The sequence below is a fragment of the Rhodotorula paludigena genome (genome assembly GCF_050403205.1).
Source record: "Rhodotorula paludigena JCM10292 DNA, Rt_paludigena_JCM10292v1_ctg2, whole genome shotgun sequence".
Classification (NCBI taxonomy): domain Eukaryota; kingdom Fungi; phylum Basidiomycota; class Microbotryomycetes; order Sporidiobolales; family Sporidiobolaceae; genus Rhodotorula; species Rhodotorula paludigena.
Window position 1 is genome coordinate 536,443 of NW_027481456.1, and position 21,096 is coordinate 557,538.

The window sequence follows — 21,096 nt, forward strand, 5'->3', positions numbered from 1 at the left end:
CCCGCGCGCGAATCTACATGTGTGTGTGTTTACAATCTCCCTCAGTGCTTGTCCATGACCCGCGGTACGAGCTCGATCCACGTCCCGTCGGGGCTCTCAATCATGGCCATGTTGCTATACAGCTGGTTGTACGCCTCGATGGGCTGCGGCGTCCCCTTTGGCCACCCGACCGTCTCGCTCGAGCTCTCGCCCTGCGCCTTGACGACCTTGCACCCGGCCGCCTCGGCGCGCGCGACGAGCCGCGGCACGTCGTCGACGATGAGCCCGAGGTGCCCGAACCCTTGCTGCGCCGGGTCCGTCGGGTGGTTGCCCGACGCGTACGTGAACGACTCGTCCTCCGAGCCGTGGCGGTGGATCACTGCGCGCGGGTGGGCGGGGACCAGCGGTCAGCTTGGTGCGGCGGCGGTGAGGGCGAACCTGAGGCGACGTTGCCGACCTTGGGCGGCGAGGGAGCGGGTGAGGAAGACAAGACGCACGCTCGAGGAGGCCCTTCTGGTTGGGAAAGTCGGCCCAGACCTTCTCCGCGTCGACGTCGTCGTCGCTGTGGAACATGTAGTAGCTACATCCTCGGCCCCTCGTCAGCTGTGCGCCCCAAGCGACAGCCGGAAAGGAGGAGGGGAGGGAGCGCACATGGAGAAGCAGCCGGCGTTGTAGGTAAAGAGGGTGCGCATGCCGAGCACGTCCTTAAAGAACGGCAGCGAGACCTTGGGGTCCTGTTCATCCGCATGCCACACACACGGATCAGCGACCAAGTTCGCCCCGCTCGGATGTCAAGTGGGGAGAACAGGCAGCCGAGGCGGGCGCGCGCACCTTGATGCGCAGGCACGCGTGGTGCAGGTGGATGCCCTGCGTCTCTTTCGGGCGCGGGCCGTCCGTGCCGATGTCTGCGTTGACGAGGGTCAGCTCGCACGAGTAACTACGGAGCGAGAGAGAGAGGACAGACTGTGTGCGCCAGGCTCGCCCGCGAGCGACTTGTAGGCGGACATGGTGTGCAGAGGGTGGAGAGAGAGCGTAGCAGGGGAGAGCCAGAAGCGGATAGAGCCAGCGAGAGAGCGGCGAGCGAAGAGAAAGCCAGGCGAGGCGGAAGAGGACCTTCCCTCGACTTGACCGTGGGGAGACGATCCAGGGCCGCGACGCACCCCCCGCATCCGCGTCAAGACGCGTGTTGCAGTCGCGCGCGCGCGCGACGGTCAGAAATCCGGCTACTCCCGCGGCGCACCGTCAAAGCCCATCGCGACGCTCTTGACCAGCTCGGAAGAGGGCGCGGCGTCGTTGGAAAAGTACGAGACCATGAGCTCGCGCGCGAGGATGGGCTCGCGCAGGGTGCCGAGCACCTCGGGCGAGCGCGTTTCCTCGTTCTGTGGATGAGCGCGGTGTGATCAGTGCATCGCTGTTTTGGATAAACGTCTCCAGCAGTGATCGCTGCTGGACGAGCAAGAAGACGACGAGGCCGACGCACGCGCAGCTGGAAAGTGACGCTCCGGCCGACCGCAGAGTAGTACAGCTCGAGCGGCATGCCCTTCGACAGCGTCTTGCCCGGGAAGAAGCTCTTGAACTCGATCATCGCGGCGCCCGTCGACTGTGACCAGAATTGCGCACTTCAGCGCGTCAGCGACAGCGAGTACGCCGCTCCACCTCGCGCAACGCATGCAAGACGGGCGCACCTCGTTCATCGCGTCGGTGAACTCTTGCGAGACGCGCGGGTTCTTCATGCGCGCGACGAGCGCGCGGGAGAAGCCGTCGCGGAGGTGCGGGAGCGAGGTGTTGCGTAGAGGAACTGCGGGAGGGCGGGTGGTCGTCAGTCGGGGTGCGTGCTTGAAGCGCTGAAAGAGGACGACGCACTGATGACGACGGCCATGTCGGCCTTCTCGAGAAGGTTGTGGACGAGCTCCTCGCCCTTTGGCCGGTCGGGCTGGTCGCCCGGAGGGATCGCGAAGGGCGGGATCAGGCGTTCCGGCGTGTAGCCCTGTGCAAGTCCGGACCAATCATTAGCGAGCAACTCGACCAGATGGGAGAGTCGCAGTGCAACAGCGACGAGGTCGACGCACCTCCCAGCCTGCGATCGTTCCGTGTTTCGCGAGGTCGAACTCGCGCTCGCTGACGTAGACTGCGGCGGCGTAGACGCGGATTCCGAGGAAGGATACGGTGCGCACGCCGGTGCCTACGAGGCGGAGGGGGACGCCGTGGGGCGAGGTGAGGCGCGAAGGGAAGGGCGTCTTGGTGGTCGGGTCGAGGTAGACGCCGGCGGGCGGGGTCGCGTCGGCGTGCAGCGGGGTCGCTGTGAGCTCGTCGGTGTCAGTGCAGCCCTCGCTTCGCGGTCTCCCTTCCTGCAGTGAGTAGGTGGTCGACGAAACGGACCGAGAGCAAGGCGGTCTGGGGCAAAGCGGTAAGCGGTGTAGGCGAGTATTCCTGCAGTCGCTGCAGCCCCTGCGCGTGCCCAGTGGGCTCCTGCGGGTTGCGTGGGCGCAGGGTGGGTTGCGAGGGTCCGGCGAGGCGGTGCTCGGGATGGAGAGGGGCGCGCGAGGCGGGACGAGCGGGCAGCGGTGCGGGCAAGCATGGTCCTGTGCGTCTGTGCGAGTCTGTGGTGCTCTCTGGCTGCTCTCTCGGCGAGGTAACGCGTGGGCGCAGAGGTTGCCGTCATCTTTCGCTTCGCTCGCCCTCGCCTTCTGTCCGTCCTCGCTCGTCTCGTGCCCGCACACTGCAGCCATGAGTGCGCCGACTGACATCCTCATGTGCGTGCCCACACCCTCCGTCACCCGCTCGCACTCGAACGGATCCGCGCCGTCGCGTCGCTCTTTGCCCGGCCTCGCTCGCTCCGGTGGGGGCTCGACTCGCGCAAACCTCCCGCTAGAGCCGTGTACAGGGGCCAGAGGGAGTGCCAGAGGTGCTTGGGAGAGGCTCGAGCTTCCACAACCTCGCCACGCCGTCACTGCGCCGCCCTGCCGCCGTCACTATCGCCGGCCTCTTTCGCTCGCGCAGGTCGACCGACTGGGCTCTCGCTTGCGTTCGAGCTGCTCTGCACGGAGCACAACGACAGGACCACGTGATAACGGCGAGGCTGACCCGGACGCACCTCGTGCAGCGTTGGCTTTGGCGCCGTCGGCTCCGTCTATGGCTGGGTCCTCTCGCAGAACGCAAACGTCCGCGTGACGGCCATTGCCCGCTCGTCCTACGACGACATGAAGGACGGCATCCGCATCGAGTCGGAAAAGTTCGGCCTCATCCAGGACTGGAAGCCCTTCCGCCTCGTGCGCAACGCCGACGAGGCCAACGACCGCCCGTACCGGTACATCATCTGCGCCACAAAGTGCCTCCCCGACCTCCTTCCCGTCGCGAGCATCCTCGCCCCCTTCCTCGAGTCGCAGCACGGCCAGTCCGTCGACGTCGAGGACGGCCCGACCGTCGTCCTCATCCAGAACGGTGCTTAACGCATCTTGCCGCTTGCCCTGTGCCCGCCTCCTCTGTCGCGCTGACTTTCCCCCTCTCTCGTGCAGGCATCGGTATTGAGCACCCGCTCGCGACCGCCTACCCGCAGGTCCCCATCATCTCGGTCGTCGCCTGGATCGGCGCCAACCTCAAGTCGGGCGGCCGCGTCACGCACGGCTCGCTCGAGAAGCTCGTCATGGGTGCGTTGCGTCACCTTCGGGTGTTCCACGATGACTCCTGTAAAGGGCAACATCGCTGATGCGAAAGGGTACCCAATGCAGGCCTCTACACCGGCGAGGGCGGCCAGACGCCCATCTCTCCCGAATTTGTCGAGGGTAAGCCGTTCCTCCGCCGTGCCCGCTGCTCTTACCCGTCTCATCCATCTTCGTCCATGCAGACGACTTTGCCGACCCGCACGGTTACCGCCGCCCGGATGGCGAGGAGCGCCTCCAGGAGGGCCACCGCCGCGTAAAGGCGTTTGCCGACCTCATCAACAACGGCGGCGGGCACGCCGTCGTCGCCGACGAGATCCAAGCCGAGCGCTACAGCAAGAACATCTGGAGTGCGCCGTCTCTCTCTGGTGCGCGGCAGGAACGAGCGGGGAGCTGATCAGTCGCCGGGCTCGCACAGACGCCGCCATCTCTTCGCTGTGCACCATGTCGCGCTGCACCGTCTCGGACGTCATCTCGCAGCGCTGCCTGCCGTTCACGCTCCCCGTCATCCGGCGGACAATGCTCGAGGTTCGCGAACTGTCTGAAGCTGGAAATGCGCCGTGCGTGAGCGTTGGCTGACTCGAGCGCGCGCAGGTCGTCTACGTCGCACGAGCATGGGGCTACCAGGAGGATGTGCTGCCGCTGTCGCGAGTCGATGACGGTGCGCCTGTTCCGCTCCCACCTCGCGATCCTCCGAAGCTCACCGTTCGTCTCGTCCGCAGCGATCAAGCTCACGATCCAGACATACCAGCAGCGGCAAGAGAAGAGCAACGGCGCGCTCGAGACGCCCAACCTCTCTCCGCTGGCCACGCAGCCCAACGCCTCTGGCCCGCTCGGGTACGGGTTCCCGACCGAGGCGCAGACGTCGGACGACGCGCCCGAGTCGACCCTCGAGTTCAAGCCGAGCATGCTCCTCGACATCGAGGCCGGCAGGCCGTGCGAGCTCGAACCCATCATCGGGTCGCTCCTCGACCGCGCGAGGGCGCGCGGCGTCCCGACCCCGAGGCTCGACATGGCCTACGCCGCGTGCGTCCCTGCTCCCCCTCCTGGCTCACACTTACCGTACAGATCCGCTAAAACCGTTGTGCCGCGCCCCGCACAGGCTCAAGATCCACCAAGAGCACGCGATCGAGCGCTACGCCTCGTCGCCGCAGTACCAAGCGCACATCGACCACTGGCTCTCGCGCCCGCCCGCGATCGCCGGGCTCGGCGCCGCGGGCCGCCAGGCGTGGGAGAAGGCCGTCGCGCGCGCAAAGCGCCTGCCGGAGAAGGAGAAGGGGAGCGTCGGCATGGCCCACGGCAAGGACAAGGTGCGTTTTTTTTCTTCTTTTTTTTCGGATTGCCTGCACGTGCGCCGGAGAGACACATAGGCGGGACTGACGCGGAGTGCACGCACGCACGCACGCAGATTCCTGGTAAGCCGGTGCAGCCGGAACTGATGGTGAGCATGCAGTGAACGCCGACAGTAGCAGGTGCGTGCCTCGCCCACCCTTCCGCCTTCCGTTTGCTCCCGCTCACCTCGCCCGCTCACCTCGGTGCTACGCAGACCATGTATATGCACTGCACAAACTCATGTGAGGGCGGGCCGTGCTCTTGCTTGCTCGCGTCTGCCGCTATGACCGCGCTCGCCGTCTCAACGGCTTCGGTCTCTTTCATCGGACTCGGCCATGGCTCCGTCGCTGCAACGCTGGGCGTTCCTGCACTTGGACCGTTGCTGTTTCGTCTGCCTCTCTTTCTCCCAGCTCGTGTACCGCCTGTCTCTCCCTTCACCTTCCCCCGCTCGCAGTCCAGCCTCCTCATCTTTTTTGTCTCCTCTGTCGCTGACGTGGATCACGACGTCCTCGCGCCCGCCGTCAAGTCGTAGACGGGACGAGAGCCACCCGCCCGTCGTAGCGGCCTTCCAACCTCTTCGAATCGCGCCCGTTGCACCCCTAATGCACCGCGCCGCCCCGCCGCCGCCGCCTCTGCAGCTCGACGGTCCCCCAGCCGCGACGCCCGCTCCGCTCGGCATCGGTACGGACTTGCGCCCGCGGAGCGCGAGCCAGAGCGACGCGACGAGCGGCGGGACGTTGCGCAGGCAGCGCAGCTGGGCTGAGCGACTCGGGCTGCAGCGCGCGCGCTCGTCTACGTCGAATCAGCGTGCACGCTTCGATGCCCACGCCGGTGCAGAAACGGTGGTCGTTCCGCCCGACCTCGCGTCGAGGGAGGACGAATTCGAGGTCCTCGACGATGGCGCCGGAACGCCCGTCGGGATCGGGCAAGACTTGCGCACACTGGGTCGCAGCAGTAGTACGCCGTCGCGCTCTGCCCCGTCGCGCTCTGCCGGCGGGCAGCAGCAGCAGCAGCAGGCGATGCTGAAGCGGCAAGGCGCCTGGACCGAAACGACGAGTCTCGAGCGTGCGCTGTCGAGCGTAAGCGGTGCCGGACCGACGGGAACGACGGGCGCAGACCAGCTCAACGGGCGCGCCCCGCGGGGTGGGCCCTCGCCGCCGCCGCCGTGGCGCCCTCCACCTTCGCTTCCTCGCCTGCCGCTCGCGAAACCAGCTCCTCCAGCCCGCGCAGGCAGCCTTCGCCGTTTGCTCGCCGCCGCGAGCGCAGGGCTGAAAGCGCCCGCGATGAGCGCCGAGGAGCGAGAGCTGCGGGTGCGACCCGCTGGAGGCGAAGGGGAGAAGCTTTTCGGGCGGAAGAAGGCGTCTGGGCGCGTCGGCGCGGGGAGAAAGGACGAAGAGGCGGTCCTGCAGATCTCGCTGGCGAGCGCTGTCAAGCAGGCGGAGACGGACACAACGGCCTTGATTGTCTCGCTGTATGAGCGCGACGACCCGTCACAACTGAACGCTCGTGAGATGCAATGAATCCAGCGCTCACACACTCATTGCGAGATCGGGAGGGACTCGTTACACGAGAATAAGTCAGGCAAGAAGGGGCACGACAAAAAAGAGGGGAACGCTCTACAATCTTTTTGACAGTCTACAAAGGCGGGTCTTCGCGCTTCGAGCGGTACTGGAAGACAACATCGCCTCCGTTCTTCCACATGCAGTGCCGTACAGTCGCGAGGGTGATGTGGACGGGCAAGACCTCGCCATTGACGAGAATCTCAATCTCGCGCTCGGGATCAAACTCGCCGAAGAGCGTCGAGCCGACGGACGGGGACGAGCGGATTGACGGCGGGCGGGAAGCGCCGTCGACAATTGAAGGCGCACGGCTCGGGCGCCGGAGGTCGAGTTTGTCGGCGACGTAGGCGCAGACCTTGCGAATGCGAAGACTGCGGTTGGCGCTCAGTCGGGCGTTCCTGGAACCGCTCGATCAGGTCAGATCACAGCGTGAAGAAAGTAGCAAGGCAGTACGAACTGGTTTGGCAGCTCGGGAAGAGCATGGTGCTGGTCGTCGCCCTTCCAAGCTTGCATGACGAAGGACTGGCGAGGCCAAACGAGATCTCAGCACAGCTCGACTTGTACTCATGCAGAAGAAGCGACGTACCACCTTGGCCGGCTCCTTGAACGGCGTGCGGTTGCCGAGCAGGAACTCGAGCAACCACCTCGGCGCCTTCTGCTCGAGGACGCTCATGTCGTCGTAGCTCGTGCCGACGAGCCCGCGGTACTTGACCGTCCAGGCGTCGCCCATCTCTTCCGAGATGATGATCGCCATGTCCGGGTCGTAGCGTAGCGGCGGGGCTTCGATACGCCCGCAAGGCGTGAGCGGGTGCGCAAAGACGGAATCGAGGACTTGCTGCTGCTGCTGCTCCTCGATGGTGCGGTTCTGCGAAAACTAGGATGAGTCGGGAACTTCGGGGCATGAAATGGAAGGGACGCACGTCTGCGACAATCGGTTGCAGGATGGGCGTCGCAAGCGATTGCGCTTCAGGCGCATTGGACGCCTTCTTCGACGTCTTGCCGAACGCGCGCAAACGGCCCATCAGCGTTCCTCCTGGCGTCGGCAGCGGTGCAGTCGTCCCAGTAGGGGTCGGCGGCTCTGCTGCACGCATCGTAGGCGATGCGAGCGCGCCGCCGGGCGAGACGAGCGGTTCAGGCGCAGTAGGCTGCAGCGAGAAGTAGTCGCCGTCCGGTCGCTCAAGCGTCGGCGTCTTGCCGCCAGCGGGTAGCGCGGCATGGGACGCAAGCGGCGTCTGTCCCGCAGGCGACTGAGGGATGGGCGCGAGCTCGGTGTTGCCGAAGCGCGGAGAGGTGGCGGTGGCGACAGGGGGTGGCAGATCTGGCAGGACGGCCTTCTTGAGCGCCGGAGTCGCGAGGGCGATGGTCATGCCAGGCGTGCGAGGTCCCTTGGCTCGTGAGTAAGCGCCGGGCGAAGCAAGATCGGCGAGCGAAATGAAGGCAGGCGGGCCGGCCTGGTTGTTGCCGAATAGCGCACTCGGCTGTTGCGGCTGTGGTGACTGCTGACCCGCTTCCGGTACGCGCAGCGCCATCTCGGCCTCGACGAAGCCGTCGAAGAGCTGCCGCAAGACCCACTTGCCGAGCGAGAGCCGGTGGTCGGGCGGGTAGTCCTCGATGGGACCGACGCCACACTCCTCGATGTACGACTCGGCGTCGAAGGCGCGCGCTTCCTCGAGGTGGATCGTGAGCGCTCCGACGCGCGTGTCGCACTTGCACCAGGTGGCGATCGACACCTCGCCCTCGATGCGTTCGCGGACGTAGTCGAGCACGTCAAAGCCGTGTCCGTTGGACTGATGGCTGCTGACCGACGCCGCTCCGCCATCTGAAGCCCGGCGCGTCGCGAGCGCGTTCTGCAATTCGGGCCGGTCGAAGACGCCGAGGCACACGCCGCGGACGATGTCCCACAGGCTCACGTCGTCCTCCGTGTCCTGCGTGAGAGCGTGCACACGGTCGTTGAGCAGCTCGCAACGCACGAGCCCGTAGCCACCCTCGATCAGGTCGTCCGGCGCCGTGCGGAGCGGAACGGCCTCGGCAGCCGACTCGCGCTCGAGATAGTCACGCTGCGCGATGTTGGTTGCCTCCGGCACGGTGTCGGCGATGGACACTGGTCGGCGGTGTGAAGACGACGCCGCGGAGACGAGCGCAGGACGATGCGCCGATATGCCCGAGACGGTCGAGTAGATGGTCGCGGCGTCAGGATCGCGGTTGCGGTTTGAGAACGCCGGCGCAAAGTACGTGTCTTCGGGCAAAGTGAGAGGGATGAGGGAGTCGAAGGGGATGTCGAACGAGGTCGAGGGATTGTTCGAGACAAGGTTCTCGAGAGGAGGGCGAGCGCCAGCTGAAAGAAGAGATTGGCGGGGCGTCCGGAGTGACGAGGGGCGGTGACTAGAGCCGGACAGCTGGGGAAAGCCAGGACGCGTGGTAGGTGAGGAGGACGTTCGGCCAAGCGGTGATGTCAAGCCCTCGAGGAAGGAAACGCTGTGCGGGCCCGGTCGGTCGCGCTCCGGGCTAGTCGGCGGAAGAGGGATGGGCGATGCGCCAGAGCGGCCGCTCTCGGACGGCGCCGGCGAGTCGGTCGCACGATCCTCGGGCACAGCCAAGTCGCCGTTCTCCTTTGCGCGCTGGACGATCGCGCCGGCCCTGCGCGACTTGTTCGGCACGTCGCGCCAGCGCTTGACGCTGCTGCTCCCAGCGGCCGTCCAGATCCAGTGGTCGTCCTGCGAGACCATCTGCGTGATGCCCTCGTGCCCGATGCGATCGCTGCTATCCTCCGGCCCATCCCGCGAGAGCAGGATGCACTCGCCATCGGTCGGGTCGCCGACGCCTTCAATGTCGACCTTGCACAGGTTGCCCGACCGGTCGCCAGAGTAGAAGATTTCGAGCGCAGGATGCTGGGAGGTGAGTGACCAGACCGAGTCGGCGTGGTGCGAAAAGGTGTGCAGACACTTCTGCGCCGCGAGCGACCAGAGCTTGACGGTCGAGTCGGAAGAAGCGGAAAGGAGCTGCATTGAATGGCGTGTGAGCGTGCTTGCACCCTTCGAGACTTTTCGGCGATACTTACGAACTTGCCGTCGTCAGACAGCAGCACGGCACGAATGTTGTCCGTGTGACCGCCGAGTCGCGAGACCTGCTTGCGGCTCCTCGGATCCCACACGCGCACGATCCGCTCGGGGGTGCCAGCGGCGATCAGCGAGCCAGTCGGAGTCGTACCGAGCGAGTAGACGGAGCCGGGCGGGCTTGCGAGCTCGACTGCTCAACGAATCCAGTCAGTGCAGCTCAACAAGTACTTGAGAGAGTACACACCGATAGGAGCATTCGAGCGGCCCTGTACGACGTCCCACAGTTTAATCTTGCGGTCGAAGCCGGCGCTCGCGACCCAGTTCGAATCCCGGCCGGTCGCAAGACAGCGAACGTAATCAGCATGTCGGCCGATAGGAGTCGGTGTTACCTGGTCGTGATGGTCGGAGGAGTGCGGGTTCCAGGCAAGGACGAGAGAGTCGGAAGAGGCTGAGACTAGGGTGCGGTTGTGGTTGGCGAGGACGATGTCGTTCACCCAATCGGTGTGCGACTGGATGCACTGACGGAAGCGCGCCTTCGGCGGCGAGCTCAATCGTTGGACGGCGTCGTCGTCGATCTCCCACTGATCCTGCGTACCGAGCGGGATAGGGCCCGGCTGCTGCCTTGTGGTTGCGGCAGAAGACGTCGACATTGCGCGAGTCTGGGCGCTCGCCCGCCGTACGGGAGGGTCCGAGACTATTGCCACGTCGTCGTCGTCCGAGTCTAGCGCGACCTCCTCGTCGTCCTCGAGGCGATTCCGACCGTACGGCCTCCGCCGTTTCTTCGTGGGGAGGTTCAGCTCCCACGAGCACAGCAAGCCGTCTCGTCCACCGGTGTAGAGAATACCTCCCGGCGTTGCGCCTTGAGCATCGAGCGCATCGTGGCCGTGCGAGAGCGCGGTCGACATGTCGAGCGCGACGGCCTGCACGGCGAGACGATGGCGCGGATGGCTCTCGCGCTCGTGGACATACTTGTGGCGCTCGTCATCGGCATTTTTGCCGGTGTGCGAGTAGAGCGGAGCAGTCTGACCTCGGCGGGAAAGGCCGAAGGAGGGGAGGGCGAGGACGGGTGGGGGTGCCGGGGGAAGGGGGAGGACGTAGGAGACTCGTCGCGGCGGGGGCGGCGGCAGCGGAGCGGAGACCATCTTCGTGTCGTGCTACCACTGTCGGTAAGGCGGGTCTAGTCAGCGTTGTGCATTATGAGGGGATTGTCCGAATTGGTGAGGATCAGGCCGAGGTCAAGTACATCGGCAACAGCTCCGTTCGCGAAGCTGCCTGACTGAGCAGCAGCACGCACGCACAGCACAAGCTGCAATCCACCGCCCAATCGCGCTCGATGGCGAGGAGACGAGCGACTCGCCCGGTTGCGACTCCCCCGCTCGGTGACCGACAGTGCCGCGCACAGCTCGATGGGATTGCTGCAGCGCGCGAGGCAGAACAACGCACCGCTGGCACCATGCAGCGCGTTCAAACCGCCCCAGGCGCGACGTTGGCCGCGCGAAGTCCCTGCTGTCGCTGAATCGGTCTCGAAGCCGATGGAGCGGGATTTCGCTCGATCAGAGCAGACTGTGCCTCGAACGAGTCTCGTGTCTGCGCCAGGCCAGCAGAGGGCACGAACCGCAGTACCGGCGCGAGCGCGAGTTGGAGCGGAAGCAGAACGAGGTGCTCCGCCTTCCCGGCAGCAATCTCGAAGGGCAAAGGCTCAATCATAGCGAGAGCTGCTAGGTGCGATCGGATGGCACACGGTATACACGAAAAACCTGACTGCGATAGTCGACCAGCAAGAAGTATACATCGGAAAGGATGGCGAAGGACTACGAAAGACGAAGGTACGGCAGTACGGAGCAATGCACGGCGTAACAACGGTGACTCTGCGATAGATGCGATGGTATTGAGGGTGGGACAAGCGAGGCGAGTGAGTGATGCCTTCTGCGCGGCTCAGCCGTCTTGCTTCTCCTTGAGAGCGGCTGCGGCCTGCGCCTTGGCCCTGAGCTCCTTCTTCTTGCCGCGCTCTTCGTCGGCTGCGCGACGAGCGCCCCAGTCGTCAACCGAGCCGTCTGCCATCTGGCGCTGCTCCCGAACCAGGACTTCCCACCCGGCTTGGCGCTCGACGGGGAGGTAGCACGGGCGATGGGGCGGAAACTGCAATGTGAGATCTTAGCGACACACTCACGAGCGCTGTGAGTAAGTGTAGCAGTTCAACACACCTGGTTAGACGGGACGTTTGGATGAGCCCTGAGGTAATCTTCGAGATACATGAAGCCGCGCTTCTTGACGAGTGATGTCAGCACGCGCGAGTCGCGCTTGAAGAACACTGCGACGGGTGTGGATGTCAGCGGGTCATTCACCTGTATTGGGTCAGACTTGACGTACGCATCGTCCAGACGCGTGCAAGTTCCGGGTACGGCTGCTCGCCGCGGACAGCTCGTGCCGCGTTCGTCGCCTTGATGTCGCCGTCGACGTGCCGTACGAGGCTGGCGATGAGTAAGCTGGTCGCATCGAAGATTTCGCCAGTCGGATCCTGCGAAAGAGACGTCAGGCTGAGTTTCTTGTCGAGGAGGGAAACCGGAACTGGGGCCCTACCCAGGGCAGCACGATGCAGAGGAACAGGTTGCCGACGAGCAGCTGTGCATCGACTGCCATTAGTTGCGTCAAAGGAGATAACACAGCGAGAAGCGCACCTCGTGCTCGGCAATGATAAAGCCCGCGACCTCCTTTCCCTCCTTCAGCACAACGCCGGACTTCTTTTCCTCGGGGCTGATTGACGGCTCCGGCGACTCGGTAGCCGACGCATCGTCAGCGCCTGTAGCGGTCGACGCCTTGCGTCCTGGCTTGTTCGTCTTGCGCAGGTTGGGCGTGCACGTGCGGAGGGCGACGTAGCGGCGGATCTGCCTTTCGGCTTCAACGTCCTGTCGTTGCGTTCTCCGACTTGATGAGTTCAGAGCTGCGCAAAGCGAGGAGGAACCGACGCACATGGCGAATGATCGGATCAAAGCCCAGCCAGCCCATCTTCGCGTGCTGCTGCGCCGCCGCGAACGTCGACCAGACCGCGCCGTCTTGCTCCATCACTTCGGGTATGCAAAGTCCTGCATCGAACAACGTCGTCAAGCTCGCGTCGCTTAGCAGGTGGGCCAGGAAGGGACGCACCAGAGAGCATCGCATTGACAAACATGGCCTCGCATTCGGCAGATAGCGCGTCCTTCTCGTCGTCCGGAATCTCGGTATTTCGCCACACGTTGTACTCCATCGCGGGGAAAGCGCCCAGTCGCTGATGGCGCAGACAGCACGTTTTTCGCCCCGGCGGGAACAGCTCGGCGCAGCGCCACTTGCCCGTCCCGGCGCGCGAGCCACCTCCACCGCCACAGTCGGAGCAGCGGCGGTACTTCACGTCGCACGAGACGCAGACGACTTCGATCATGAACGTGATGAGCGTGCCTGGAGGAGGGTTCTCGAGCGGGAGCGGGAGGACGCCGCCGACAGCGATGTCGCGAAGGCAAACGTCACACGCAGTTGTCGCTGAAGCATCGTCGAAGCGCTTGTTGCGCTTGCGAAAGCCCGGCTTCTTCACTTTGGCCTTCGAGGTCGACGCTTCGGCGACCGCGTCCTCCGGCGGCGTGGCAGCCGCGAGACACCTTTGGCAAGTGAAGACGGCGGAGTGCGGCACGTCGAGCTCGGCGCGCTTGCCGCGGAGGATCAGGCGAGCGAGCGGCTCGGCACAGACGATGCAAGCGACGTGCAGGTCCTCCGTCAGCTTCTTGTTCGGGTTGATCGGACCGCGCTGCGACGTCGAGCGGCTTGGAGCACGAGGCCTGGCGGATCCACGACCGGCTGAAGAAGCGGAGGTGCGGGTCCGCTTCAACGTCGTAGGCTCGGCGGAAGCTGCGGCAAAGGGTGCGGGCTCGAGACTCGCTTGAGACGGTGCTGAGTCGAAGTAGGACACGCCTGACGGCACAAGAGCCGTGGGCGAGAAGTTGACAGGCACGTTGAGCGAGGGTGAGGGTATCGGGAAGGGGTGCTGCGGAGCGATGGGCTGGTATGCGGTTCCTGCGTCGAACGAACCGTGCTGCATGGCGGGCATCTGGGCCGGAAAGCTCGACTGCGGCGTCGCGTCCGGGGTCGGCCAGCCACTCGTCGCAGCCATCCACTGCGGCATCGCCTGCATCGCCGCGGCGTCGAACATGCCGCCTAAGGAAGACGCCGTGCCCTGCGGCGAGGGCAGAGGAGCGGGCTGCGCCTGCCAGTACTGCTTGAAGAGTGCTTGCATCGACGGTTTTCCGGCCGCTGGCATGCTCGACTCGAAGGTGGGCAGCGCGGGTCCGGGCATGTCGGCGACTGCGTAGTTGGACTGTACCGATTCAACTTGCTGAGGGAAGGTTGCCGTCGCAACGCCCTGCATGAGCGCATCCGGTGCGTTCGCCTGACGCGCACGGGCGGCGGCGGCGGTCGCCTCGGCAAGCGGGTCGTACGTCGCAGGACCGCCCGCGGCGTGTTGCGCGTAAGGCTGGCCGGCATCGCCGCTAGCCGAGCGAAATTGGGCGAGTCCGACGACAGCTTGCGGAGGGTTGGATGGCAGAGCTTGTGGGTCGAATGAAGCGCGTGCTGAGGGAGCCGCGCCGGCGTGCGGCTGCGCGGCTGCATTGAGGGCAAGCCAGAGGGCGTAGTCGTGAGAGGATGGTGCCGACGGATGCGAATGCGCCTGCGAGTAGTTGTGCAGTGTCGCCTGAGATACAGGATGCTGTTGCTGAAGCGGCGGAGTGGTCAAGGCGGCGGCGGAGAGAAAGGCGAGGGGATCTTGCGGAACCGGCGGGACTGAGTAACCAACGTGAGCGGCGTGCGGCGCTTGCAGTGGTGCGGGCGGAGGCTGCTCAGGCGCAGGATACGGCGCAAAGGTATCCGGCGCAACAGCGAGTGAAGAGCCGGGAACAGCCGCTCCTCGCGGCAACGCGGAAGGCGTAGCGCCGACAGCAGCGTGCGACGCCTCGTTCAGCCCGAACGCCTCAAACGAGGGCACTCCCTGGTGCAGCTGCTGTCCTGCGATTCGTCCTTCGAACTCCTGCAAGCAGAACAGGATCGCGGAACAGCCGGGTGGGGCGAGAACATGGACTCTTTGGCGTCAGTTCGTGGACGGCTCGTCCGAGATCCAAGGGGGACTCGCCAGCTGCCGAGCGGACCTCTGTGGGGGCTCGCAGTGCATCAGTAAGCCGATCAATGCGACCGAACAGGCAGCGCGACTCGCCTCTTGCGCTCCTTCGTACGGTTCCGCTGTTGCGGCTACTCCGGCCCATAGCTCCGCCTGCTGATGCGCGTGCCGGATCTGCTGCCCTTGCGTCCGCGGGTCAGGCCAGGGCCCGTCACCGTCAGCGGGTACCATCTGCTGGTCGACGTGGAAACGGGCGAAGGCGCTCGTGCTGGAAAAAGACGAGGTGCCCGCGGGCTGCCGGGACCTTTCGCGTCCAGAATCTGACGAGGTGCGAGGTGGATCAATCTACTGCTGACTCTGGAACGCCCCGGCTTTGCCCCGGCTGCCCGACCCCCGAAGAGCCTCGCTTCACCGCGGCAACGCCCTGTCGATCCCTTCCCGCATGGCGGGCAGCGCGCCGCCGACCGACAAGGTTGCATGCATGAATCAGTGCCTTTTTGCAGCTTTTCCCGGTCAACTTGGCGCTTTGTACTACCTACTCTCGCTGCCGCCTTCTCCTCGTGCTGTTGCTCCTGCGATGACATCGCTCATCACTGGAAGACGAGTCCGAGTCCCGGCCATCGAGCAAGTCGGCCGAGTCGCCCGAATCGCTCCCGCTCGACGACGATGAAGACGCGGTGGAACCACGATCGTCCTGATCCGAAAAGTGCCGTCTTGCACGACGACGCTTCTTCTGGCGTCGCGGCTTGCGCGCGTGGTCGTCTCGGTGATTACGCGGGGCAATGCGGGACCGCGCCTTGTGGTGGAGATGGTGCCTCTGCGGCCGCGAGCCGCCGCCCGACGAGCTAGCGCTTGCTGCTGAACTGTTGCGCACGAGTCCGAAGAGAAGCGAGCCGCTGTACAGCAGGACGAAGACGGCGACGAGCCTGGGAGGAAAGGCACGAGGTCAGCCTGCGCAAGAGGCACGACCGGTGCATTCTCGACACGCGGCGCCTTCGAGGCGCTCGCTGGCGCGCGGATCGCACAGCTTCGACGCTCGGGCGACCGCGCGGGTCGGCCGACGGGCGAGCGCGGGCTGCGTCCTCTTTCTCCGACGGGCGACGAAGCCGCCTCGGATGAGTCCCGTCCGATGACCACGCGTTTCGCGTCCCACAAGAAGCTTTCCGGACTCACCCGTAGTAGGCGTAAGTCAAGAATCCGTCGGAAACGCCGTACCGCTCCATGCCGAGGTGAACCTGGAAGAACTGGGGTTCGGAAACCGTCAGCGCATTTTCCGCGAGCCGTATGTGCTCGAGTCAAGGCGCACCCCGATGCTGATGAGCGCAACTCCCAAGACAATGTGCAACCAGCCTTGAATCTTGCGGCCAGTTCCCCGCGGGCCGTGGCTCGTGTGCGTCCAGAGGCCAAGTGCGTCCTGCAGCAGGACAGCCGCGACAAAGCCCCATCCGATGATCTTGTGCGGGTGGGTCGTACTAGTGCTGCTCTCTTTCGAGCTGACTGCACAAAAGGCAAGCCCGACGGTCATGAGCGTCAGCAACGTTGTGAGCAGGCCTTGTCTGCGCGGGAAGGGGTGAGCCTTCTCAATGTAAGATCGAGCGACTGCCGCACTGCCAGAAGTGTAGCGGGAACAGTCGCGGCGCCGTGCGGCCGAATCGAGCCCAGAGGACGCCGAGAGGGGCTGAGAATGCCCTGCATTCGCTGCGCAGGTCAGTCTTGGGGACGAGGCGATTCACAATTTTTGGCGCACCAGGTTGCACCGCCGCAGATTCCATGGTACTTGATGATATCGGCATACGCAAGGCCTGACGACGAGCTCGCGGTCCCGCTCGCAGTCGAGCTTGGCGCAAGAGCGCCGCCTGTCCCTCCGGCAGACGCTTGACCCGTCGTCCGCGCCGTGGGATCCCCACTTGCCGCCGTTCCGCCGTCTTTAGCTACCGTCCCGCTAGTATCGTTGGCCGTCTTTGTCCCAGTCGCCTCTGCGCCCGTCACGGTACCCGTTGCCGTTTGTTCTCCCTTTGCCGAGCTCGCGCCCGACGACTCCTTGACGGGCGTGATAGGCGCTTCGATCGCCGCCGTATCCGCAGTGAAACCAGCCGACAAGTCGATATACCTACAGGCGAAATAAGCCATCCTCAGTTCTCGCAAAGAGGAAGAGAGAGGCGAGAATTACGTTGCGCCCATCGAGTCCAGCGCATGCTGCTTGAGATCGGTATCTTGCGCTACATCGCCAGGGTTTGCGGGGCCGACAGCATAGATAAAGGGCTGTTGCCAGAAAACGCGTGAGTGCGGTACGTGCGTGGAGAAACCGACGCTTTGTGCTGCGACGCTGCCGGAGCCTTCGCCTTGAACCGCCACTTACCTGATTGAGCGCCTTCTCCAGCGTCGCCTCCTTCCCGTCGTACCCACCCTTGAGCACGAGCGGCCTCTCAAACGTGACGACCGTCGGGCTCTCGTCCGCGCTCTTGCTGCTCAGCGCGGCAACGACCTTGACCTGCCCGCTCGCGTCGCTCGAGGGTTCGTCGGCGCTGGGAAAGCCGACGAGCGTCGGCATGACGGTGCTCTCGGCCGTGCGGTGCGAGAGCGTCCACGTGTTTTCCGAGTTGAACCACAGGATGATCATGTCGCTGCGAGCCAGCCAGTCAGCGTTGCTCTCGTCTGCCACCGCCCTTGAGATCACTCACGCATCTGTCATGGCCGTGCCTCTGCCAACGGCAATCCACCCCGCCTCGCTCACCTTGCCGTCCCAGCTGCACGAGACGAGCGCCGTCTGGTCATTCGCGACGACAGTGAGCGTGTATGCGACCGTGGTGAGCGACTGGCCCGTCACGGTACCGCCGAGGTGATCGATGAGGTCGGCGTTGGAGACGGCGCGGGCGACAAGCGGAAGGAAAGCGAGGGAGACGAGCAGCGACAGTGTGGACGAGGCAAGGCAGCCTCGAGAGGGACACATCGCGCTGTGGCCACGGCACAGCAGTCTGAGGAGAGCAGAGATATGGGAGGTTGAGCGACGTCGAGAAGACGAATGCGGGGCGTCCGCGGACGACGAGGACACAGGAACGACAGCGCTCGAGCCTCGCCGTCCTGCCTGGCAGCCGCCGTCCCCCCGTCGTACAGAAACAGCGCATTCCACAGCAGGGCGTGACGGATCTACGACGTCAGCTCGGACACGTTCTCAAACACCCCCTTGAGGTTCTCCTTCCACAACGAGACCTTGCCGTCGCCTGCGTGGTATCCAAGATCGTGAGCCAGATGTGCCCGAGCCAGCCAATGACAGTAGGGAAAGTCGGCGACGCACCGCTCGAGACCGCCAGCACGTTGCCCGCGACGCTCCAGCTCACGCGCCAGACGACGTCGCCAAACTTGCCCTCGACCGGCTGCTGCTGCTGCTGCTGCTGGCCCTGCTGCCCCTGCTGCTGCTGCGGCAGCGCCGCAGGCGTCCCGCTCGGGTCGAGCTGCGTGCGAGTCCACGCGCTGCGCGCGTCGGGCTGCGTCCACACGAGGACGGCCTTGTCCTGCCCCGCCGACGCGAGGTAGGCCTTGCCGACGCCGACCGAGGGCGCCCAGGCGACGTCGCGCACCCAGTCGGTGTGCCCCGAGAGGACGTGCTCGACGGGGTCGGGCGCCCACTCCTTTGTTTGCTCGCTGCGAGAGGGCAGTCCGGCACGGTCAGCAGTTGTTCGAGCGAGTCGGGAGCGCAAAGGGCGCGTGGGCGGACTCACTTCCATGCCCACACCTTGACGAGCCCGTCGCACCCGCCCGTTGCGAACCGCTTGACCTGGAGGAGCGCCTCCTGCCCCTCTGGTGCGCCCGTGTTGGCGTGCGAGAGCGCGCCGATGCCGACTGCCGGTGCCCACGAGACGGAGGTGACGCCGAGTGCATGTGCGGGGAAGAGAGACGCCTCCCAGGTGCCGTCGTCTGCGCGAAGGGAGAGTTAGGTGCGGGTTTGAGGAGGGCGGCCGCGGAGGACGTACTGTTGAACGTGAGGACCGAGACCTTGCCATCGGACGAAGCGCAAGCGAGGATGGGGCCGAGCTCGTGCGGTGCCCATGCGATGGCGTTGACTGCAAAGGGTGACGGCCAGGTGAGCCAAAGTCCAAAGCCGATGCGAGGTGGGGCGGGAGAGGGCAAGGTGAAAGCTGGACGCACCGCTTGCCGTGTGGAGGAGGTGCTCCTTGACCTTTTGCCAGCCCTTCTGAGGCCCGTCGTTCTCCTTCCAGATGAAGACCTTGCCGTCAAACGAGCACGACGCGAGGATGGAGCCGAACGAGGGGTGCGCCCACGCGAGGGCGTGCACGGGGCCGTCGTGGCTGCGGGCGCAGGGAGGGTCAGCGGGTGCTCCTGGAGGGCAGGCGGGGGCGTGCGCACCCCTGGAGGGTGTCTGCGAGGCGGTGGTGGTCGTCGTTATCGACGTCGAAGATGCGGATGGTGCGGTCGCTCGACGCGGTTGCGAGCCTGCGGCCGTAGTAGTCGAGCTGGGCGTCGTGCTGCGCGGGTCGTCCGTGGTCAGCGTGCGGCGTGCAGAGGGCTGGCAGCTGCGGTGCAGAGCGTGGAGGGGACGCGAGGGGGAGAGGCGAGCGCACAATCATGTCGTGGTGGCCCGTGTCGACCTGCACGCTCGTCGGAGGGACCGTCATTCTACTCGGCGCCTTTCCCTGGCTCTCTGCGCGTCGTTGCGGGGAGAAAGGAGCAGAAGCTCTCGTCGTTGTCGAACGCGTCGGACCCTCGATCACCTCGCACTGCGCATCTTCCGCTGTGTCGAACGCACTGCAGACTCGTTGGAAGTTCTCTCTAGCCCACCCAGCCCTCACTCACACTCGAACGGCTCCGTGAGGATGGCCACGACTCGTCGACACCGCCTCGTCTCGGACTCGGCTCACGGCCAACGCGCTATCGAGATCGCCGGGTGGACCGTCCAGTCGACAAAGCGGCCCATCTTGAGCATCCCAGAGGCAGACAGGCGCGTTTTGGTCACTCTCCCTCCCTCCTTGTCCTCCTCACCTCGCCTCGCTCTCGCAGTGCTTCGGCCGACCTCGACCTTGCCCTGCCCGAAATCTGCTTCGGGAACAATGCCCTCACCATCCGACACGCCGAGACCGGCTTTCAGCTCGAATGGAACACGCTCGACACGCTCCGCGCAGTCAAGAAGGGCGACGGATGGGATGCGCACCCCGGCGCAGGCGCAGTCAGGGTCGCCTATGCGGACGAGTGGTCACGAGCGTGCGTCAAGTGGATCGCGGATCGCATGGAGCGAGCCGCTGAACGAGAGATCGAACAACGCTCATCACCGTGCCTTTGCTTCCGCGCAGACAAGCCGCGTCCGGGTCGTCGAGCAACATGACGGTGCAGAAGCCTTTCGACTGGACCTACACCACCTTGCACTGCGGCGCAACCACTGCGTCCCCCTCGTCGCCCACGCCGACAGACTGGCAACCTGCACCTCCGACGCACCCGGGCATCCCGCTCGCCGAGCTGGCGCGGACCGACATCCCCATCCTCTTCTTTGACGAGGTGCCGCTCTTCGAAGACGAGCTGGGCGATAACGGCATCGCCGACGTCACCGTCCGCGTCGTGAGTCCCGCTCAACGTCCCATTCGCGTGGGTCCTGTGCTCGCCCGGCGAGCGCAGTCCACTGATGGACGTCTGTGGCGACTCCACAGCGCGTCAACCACACCTCCTTCTTCGTCCTCTCGCGCTTCGCCCTCCGCATCGACGGCGTCCTCTTCCGCCAGTTCGACACGCGCCTCTTCCACCGCTTTGGCACGCGCGAGCTCGTGCGCGAGTCCAAGGGCCGCGAGGCGCCGTACCACGTCGTGCGCGACCGCCTGCGCCCCCACTCGAGCCCGAGCGGCGCGTACTCGCCAGGTGCAGGGGCGGGCGCCCCGCGAGCGAGAGCGTCACCCGCCGCAGCGAACGGGGTCGCGATCCCGAGCCGGACGGGGTACGCCTCGCCGCTCGCGCCCGCTGCGCGCTCGGCCGCCCTCGCCGGAACGAGCGCACCCGTCCCGGCGCTCGGAGCGGGAGAACCCGCGGCGGACCTGACGCCGCTGACGGACATCAACTGGGTCGCGGGCGTGCTCGAGGAGCTGGCGCTTGCAGAGGGATTCGAGAATGGGCTCCGCGTTGGGGAGCACCGAGCAGAGGGGCGGGCGGCGGACGGGTGGGAAGGGCTCGGGAGGAGGCTGGAGATTCTGCAGGTCCCATGGGCCGAAACGCCTTCAGACGTCGGCGACGGGCAATAGACTCGCACATGCCCTCCCGGTGCTCTCGTTGACAATGCGCCGAAAGAGAAATGAACGACATGGATGCGGCAGAGTTGTGCAAAAAGACCTCGAAAAGAAACCCCGTTCTATCCCCACCCACCCGACTCGACGCCC

The 21,096-nt window shown here is 65.4% G+C and overlaps 8 protein-coding genes across 8 annotated transcripts; 3 read left to right on the forward strand and 5 right to left on the reverse strand.

The window, feature by feature from the left end:
* Positions 1–41: 41 nt before the first annotated feature.
* On the reverse strand, positions 42–986 carry JCM10292_004497 (uncharacterized protein; the record flags this gene model as incomplete). The annotated part of the gene is made up of 5 exons (XM_076645832.1): positions 42–358; positions 477–559; positions 631–713; positions 811–884; positions 944–986. 5 exons carry the CDS (start codon positions 984–986, stop codon positions 42–44), a joined length of 600 nt encoding a protein of 199 aa, XP_076508702.1.
* A 216-nt stretch (positions 987–1,202) lies between these two features.
* Positions 1,203–2,557, reverse strand: JCM10292_004498 (uncharacterized protein; the record flags this gene model as incomplete). The annotated part of the gene is made up of 6 exons (XM_076645833.1): positions 1,203–1,358; positions 1,460–1,579; positions 1,665–1,777; positions 1,843–1,966; positions 2,049–2,278; positions 2,359–2,557. 6 exons carry the CDS (start codon positions 2,555–2,557, stop codon positions 1,203–1,205), a joined length of 942 nt encoding a protein of 313 aa, XP_076508703.1.
* Positions 2,558–2,706: 149 nt separating this feature from the next.
* On the forward strand, positions 2,707–5,094 carry JCM10292_004499 (uncharacterized protein; the record flags this gene model as incomplete). The annotated part of the gene is made up of 10 exons (XM_076645834.1): positions 2,707–2,732; positions 3,083–3,420; positions 3,495–3,626; positions 3,708–3,761; positions 3,824–3,988; positions 4,057–4,166; positions 4,233–4,299; positions 4,361–4,664; positions 4,741–4,948; positions 5,047–5,094. The coding sequence occupies 10 exons, from the start codon at positions 2,707–2,709 to the stop codon at positions 5,092–5,094; spliced, it is 1,452 nt and encodes a 483-aa protein (XP_076508704.1).
* A 478-nt stretch (positions 5,095–5,572) lies between these two features.
* On the forward strand, positions 5,573–6,490 carry JCM10292_004500 (uncharacterized protein; the record flags this gene model as incomplete). Its single annotated transcript, XM_076645835.1, has 1 exon — positions 5,573–6,490. One exon carries the CDS (start codon positions 5,573–5,575, stop codon positions 6,488–6,490), a length of 918 nt encoding a protein of 305 aa, XP_076508705.1.
* Positions 6,491–6,605: 115 nt separating this feature from the next.
* On the reverse strand, positions 6,606–10,727 carry JCM10292_004501 (uncharacterized protein; the record flags this gene model as incomplete). The annotated part of the gene is made up of 6 exons (XM_076645836.1): positions 6,606–6,927; positions 6,987–7,051; positions 7,116–7,394; positions 7,450–9,528; positions 9,588–9,775; positions 9,830–10,727. The coding sequence occupies 6 exons, from the start codon at positions 10,725–10,727 to the stop codon at positions 6,606–6,608; spliced, it is 3,831 nt and encodes a 1,276-aa protein (XP_076508706.1).
* A 793-nt stretch (positions 10,728–11,520) lies between these two features.
* Positions 11,521–17,672, reverse strand: JCM10292_004502 (uncharacterized protein; the record flags this gene model as incomplete). Its single annotated transcript, XM_076645837.1, has 15 exons — positions 11,521–11,724; positions 11,790–11,896; positions 11,956–12,103; positions 12,166–12,207; positions 12,264–12,491; positions 12,556–12,668; positions 12,730–14,635; positions 15,597–15,648; positions 15,896–15,966; positions 16,029–16,278; positions 16,331–16,411; positions 16,470–16,832; positions 16,893–16,984; positions 17,082–17,346; positions 17,404–17,672. 15 exons carry the CDS (start codon positions 17,670–17,672, stop codon positions 11,521–11,523), a joined length of 4,191 nt encoding a protein of 1,396 aa, XP_076508707.1.
* A 197-nt stretch (positions 17,673–17,869) lies between these two features.
* JCM10292_004503 (WD40 repeat domain-containing protein) lies at positions 17,870–19,356 on the reverse strand (the record flags this gene model as incomplete). The annotated part of the gene is made up of 7 exons (XM_076645838.1): positions 17,870–17,943; positions 18,018–18,364; positions 18,442–18,637; positions 18,694–18,783; positions 18,869–19,029; positions 19,088–19,206; positions 19,303–19,356. The coding sequence occupies 7 exons, from the start codon at positions 19,354–19,356 to the stop codon at positions 17,870–17,872; spliced, it is 1,041 nt and encodes a 346-aa protein (XP_076508708.1).
* A 198-nt stretch (positions 19,357–19,554) lies between these two features.
* Positions 19,555–20,961, forward strand: TIP41 (Tip41p; the record flags this gene model as incomplete). The annotated part of the gene is made up of 4 exons (XM_076645839.1): positions 19,555–19,679; positions 19,739–19,939; positions 20,029–20,290; positions 20,380–20,961. 4 exons carry the CDS (start codon positions 19,555–19,557, stop codon positions 20,959–20,961), a joined length of 1,170 nt encoding a protein of 389 aa, XP_076508709.1.
* Positions 20,962–21,096: the final 135 nt, after the last annotated feature.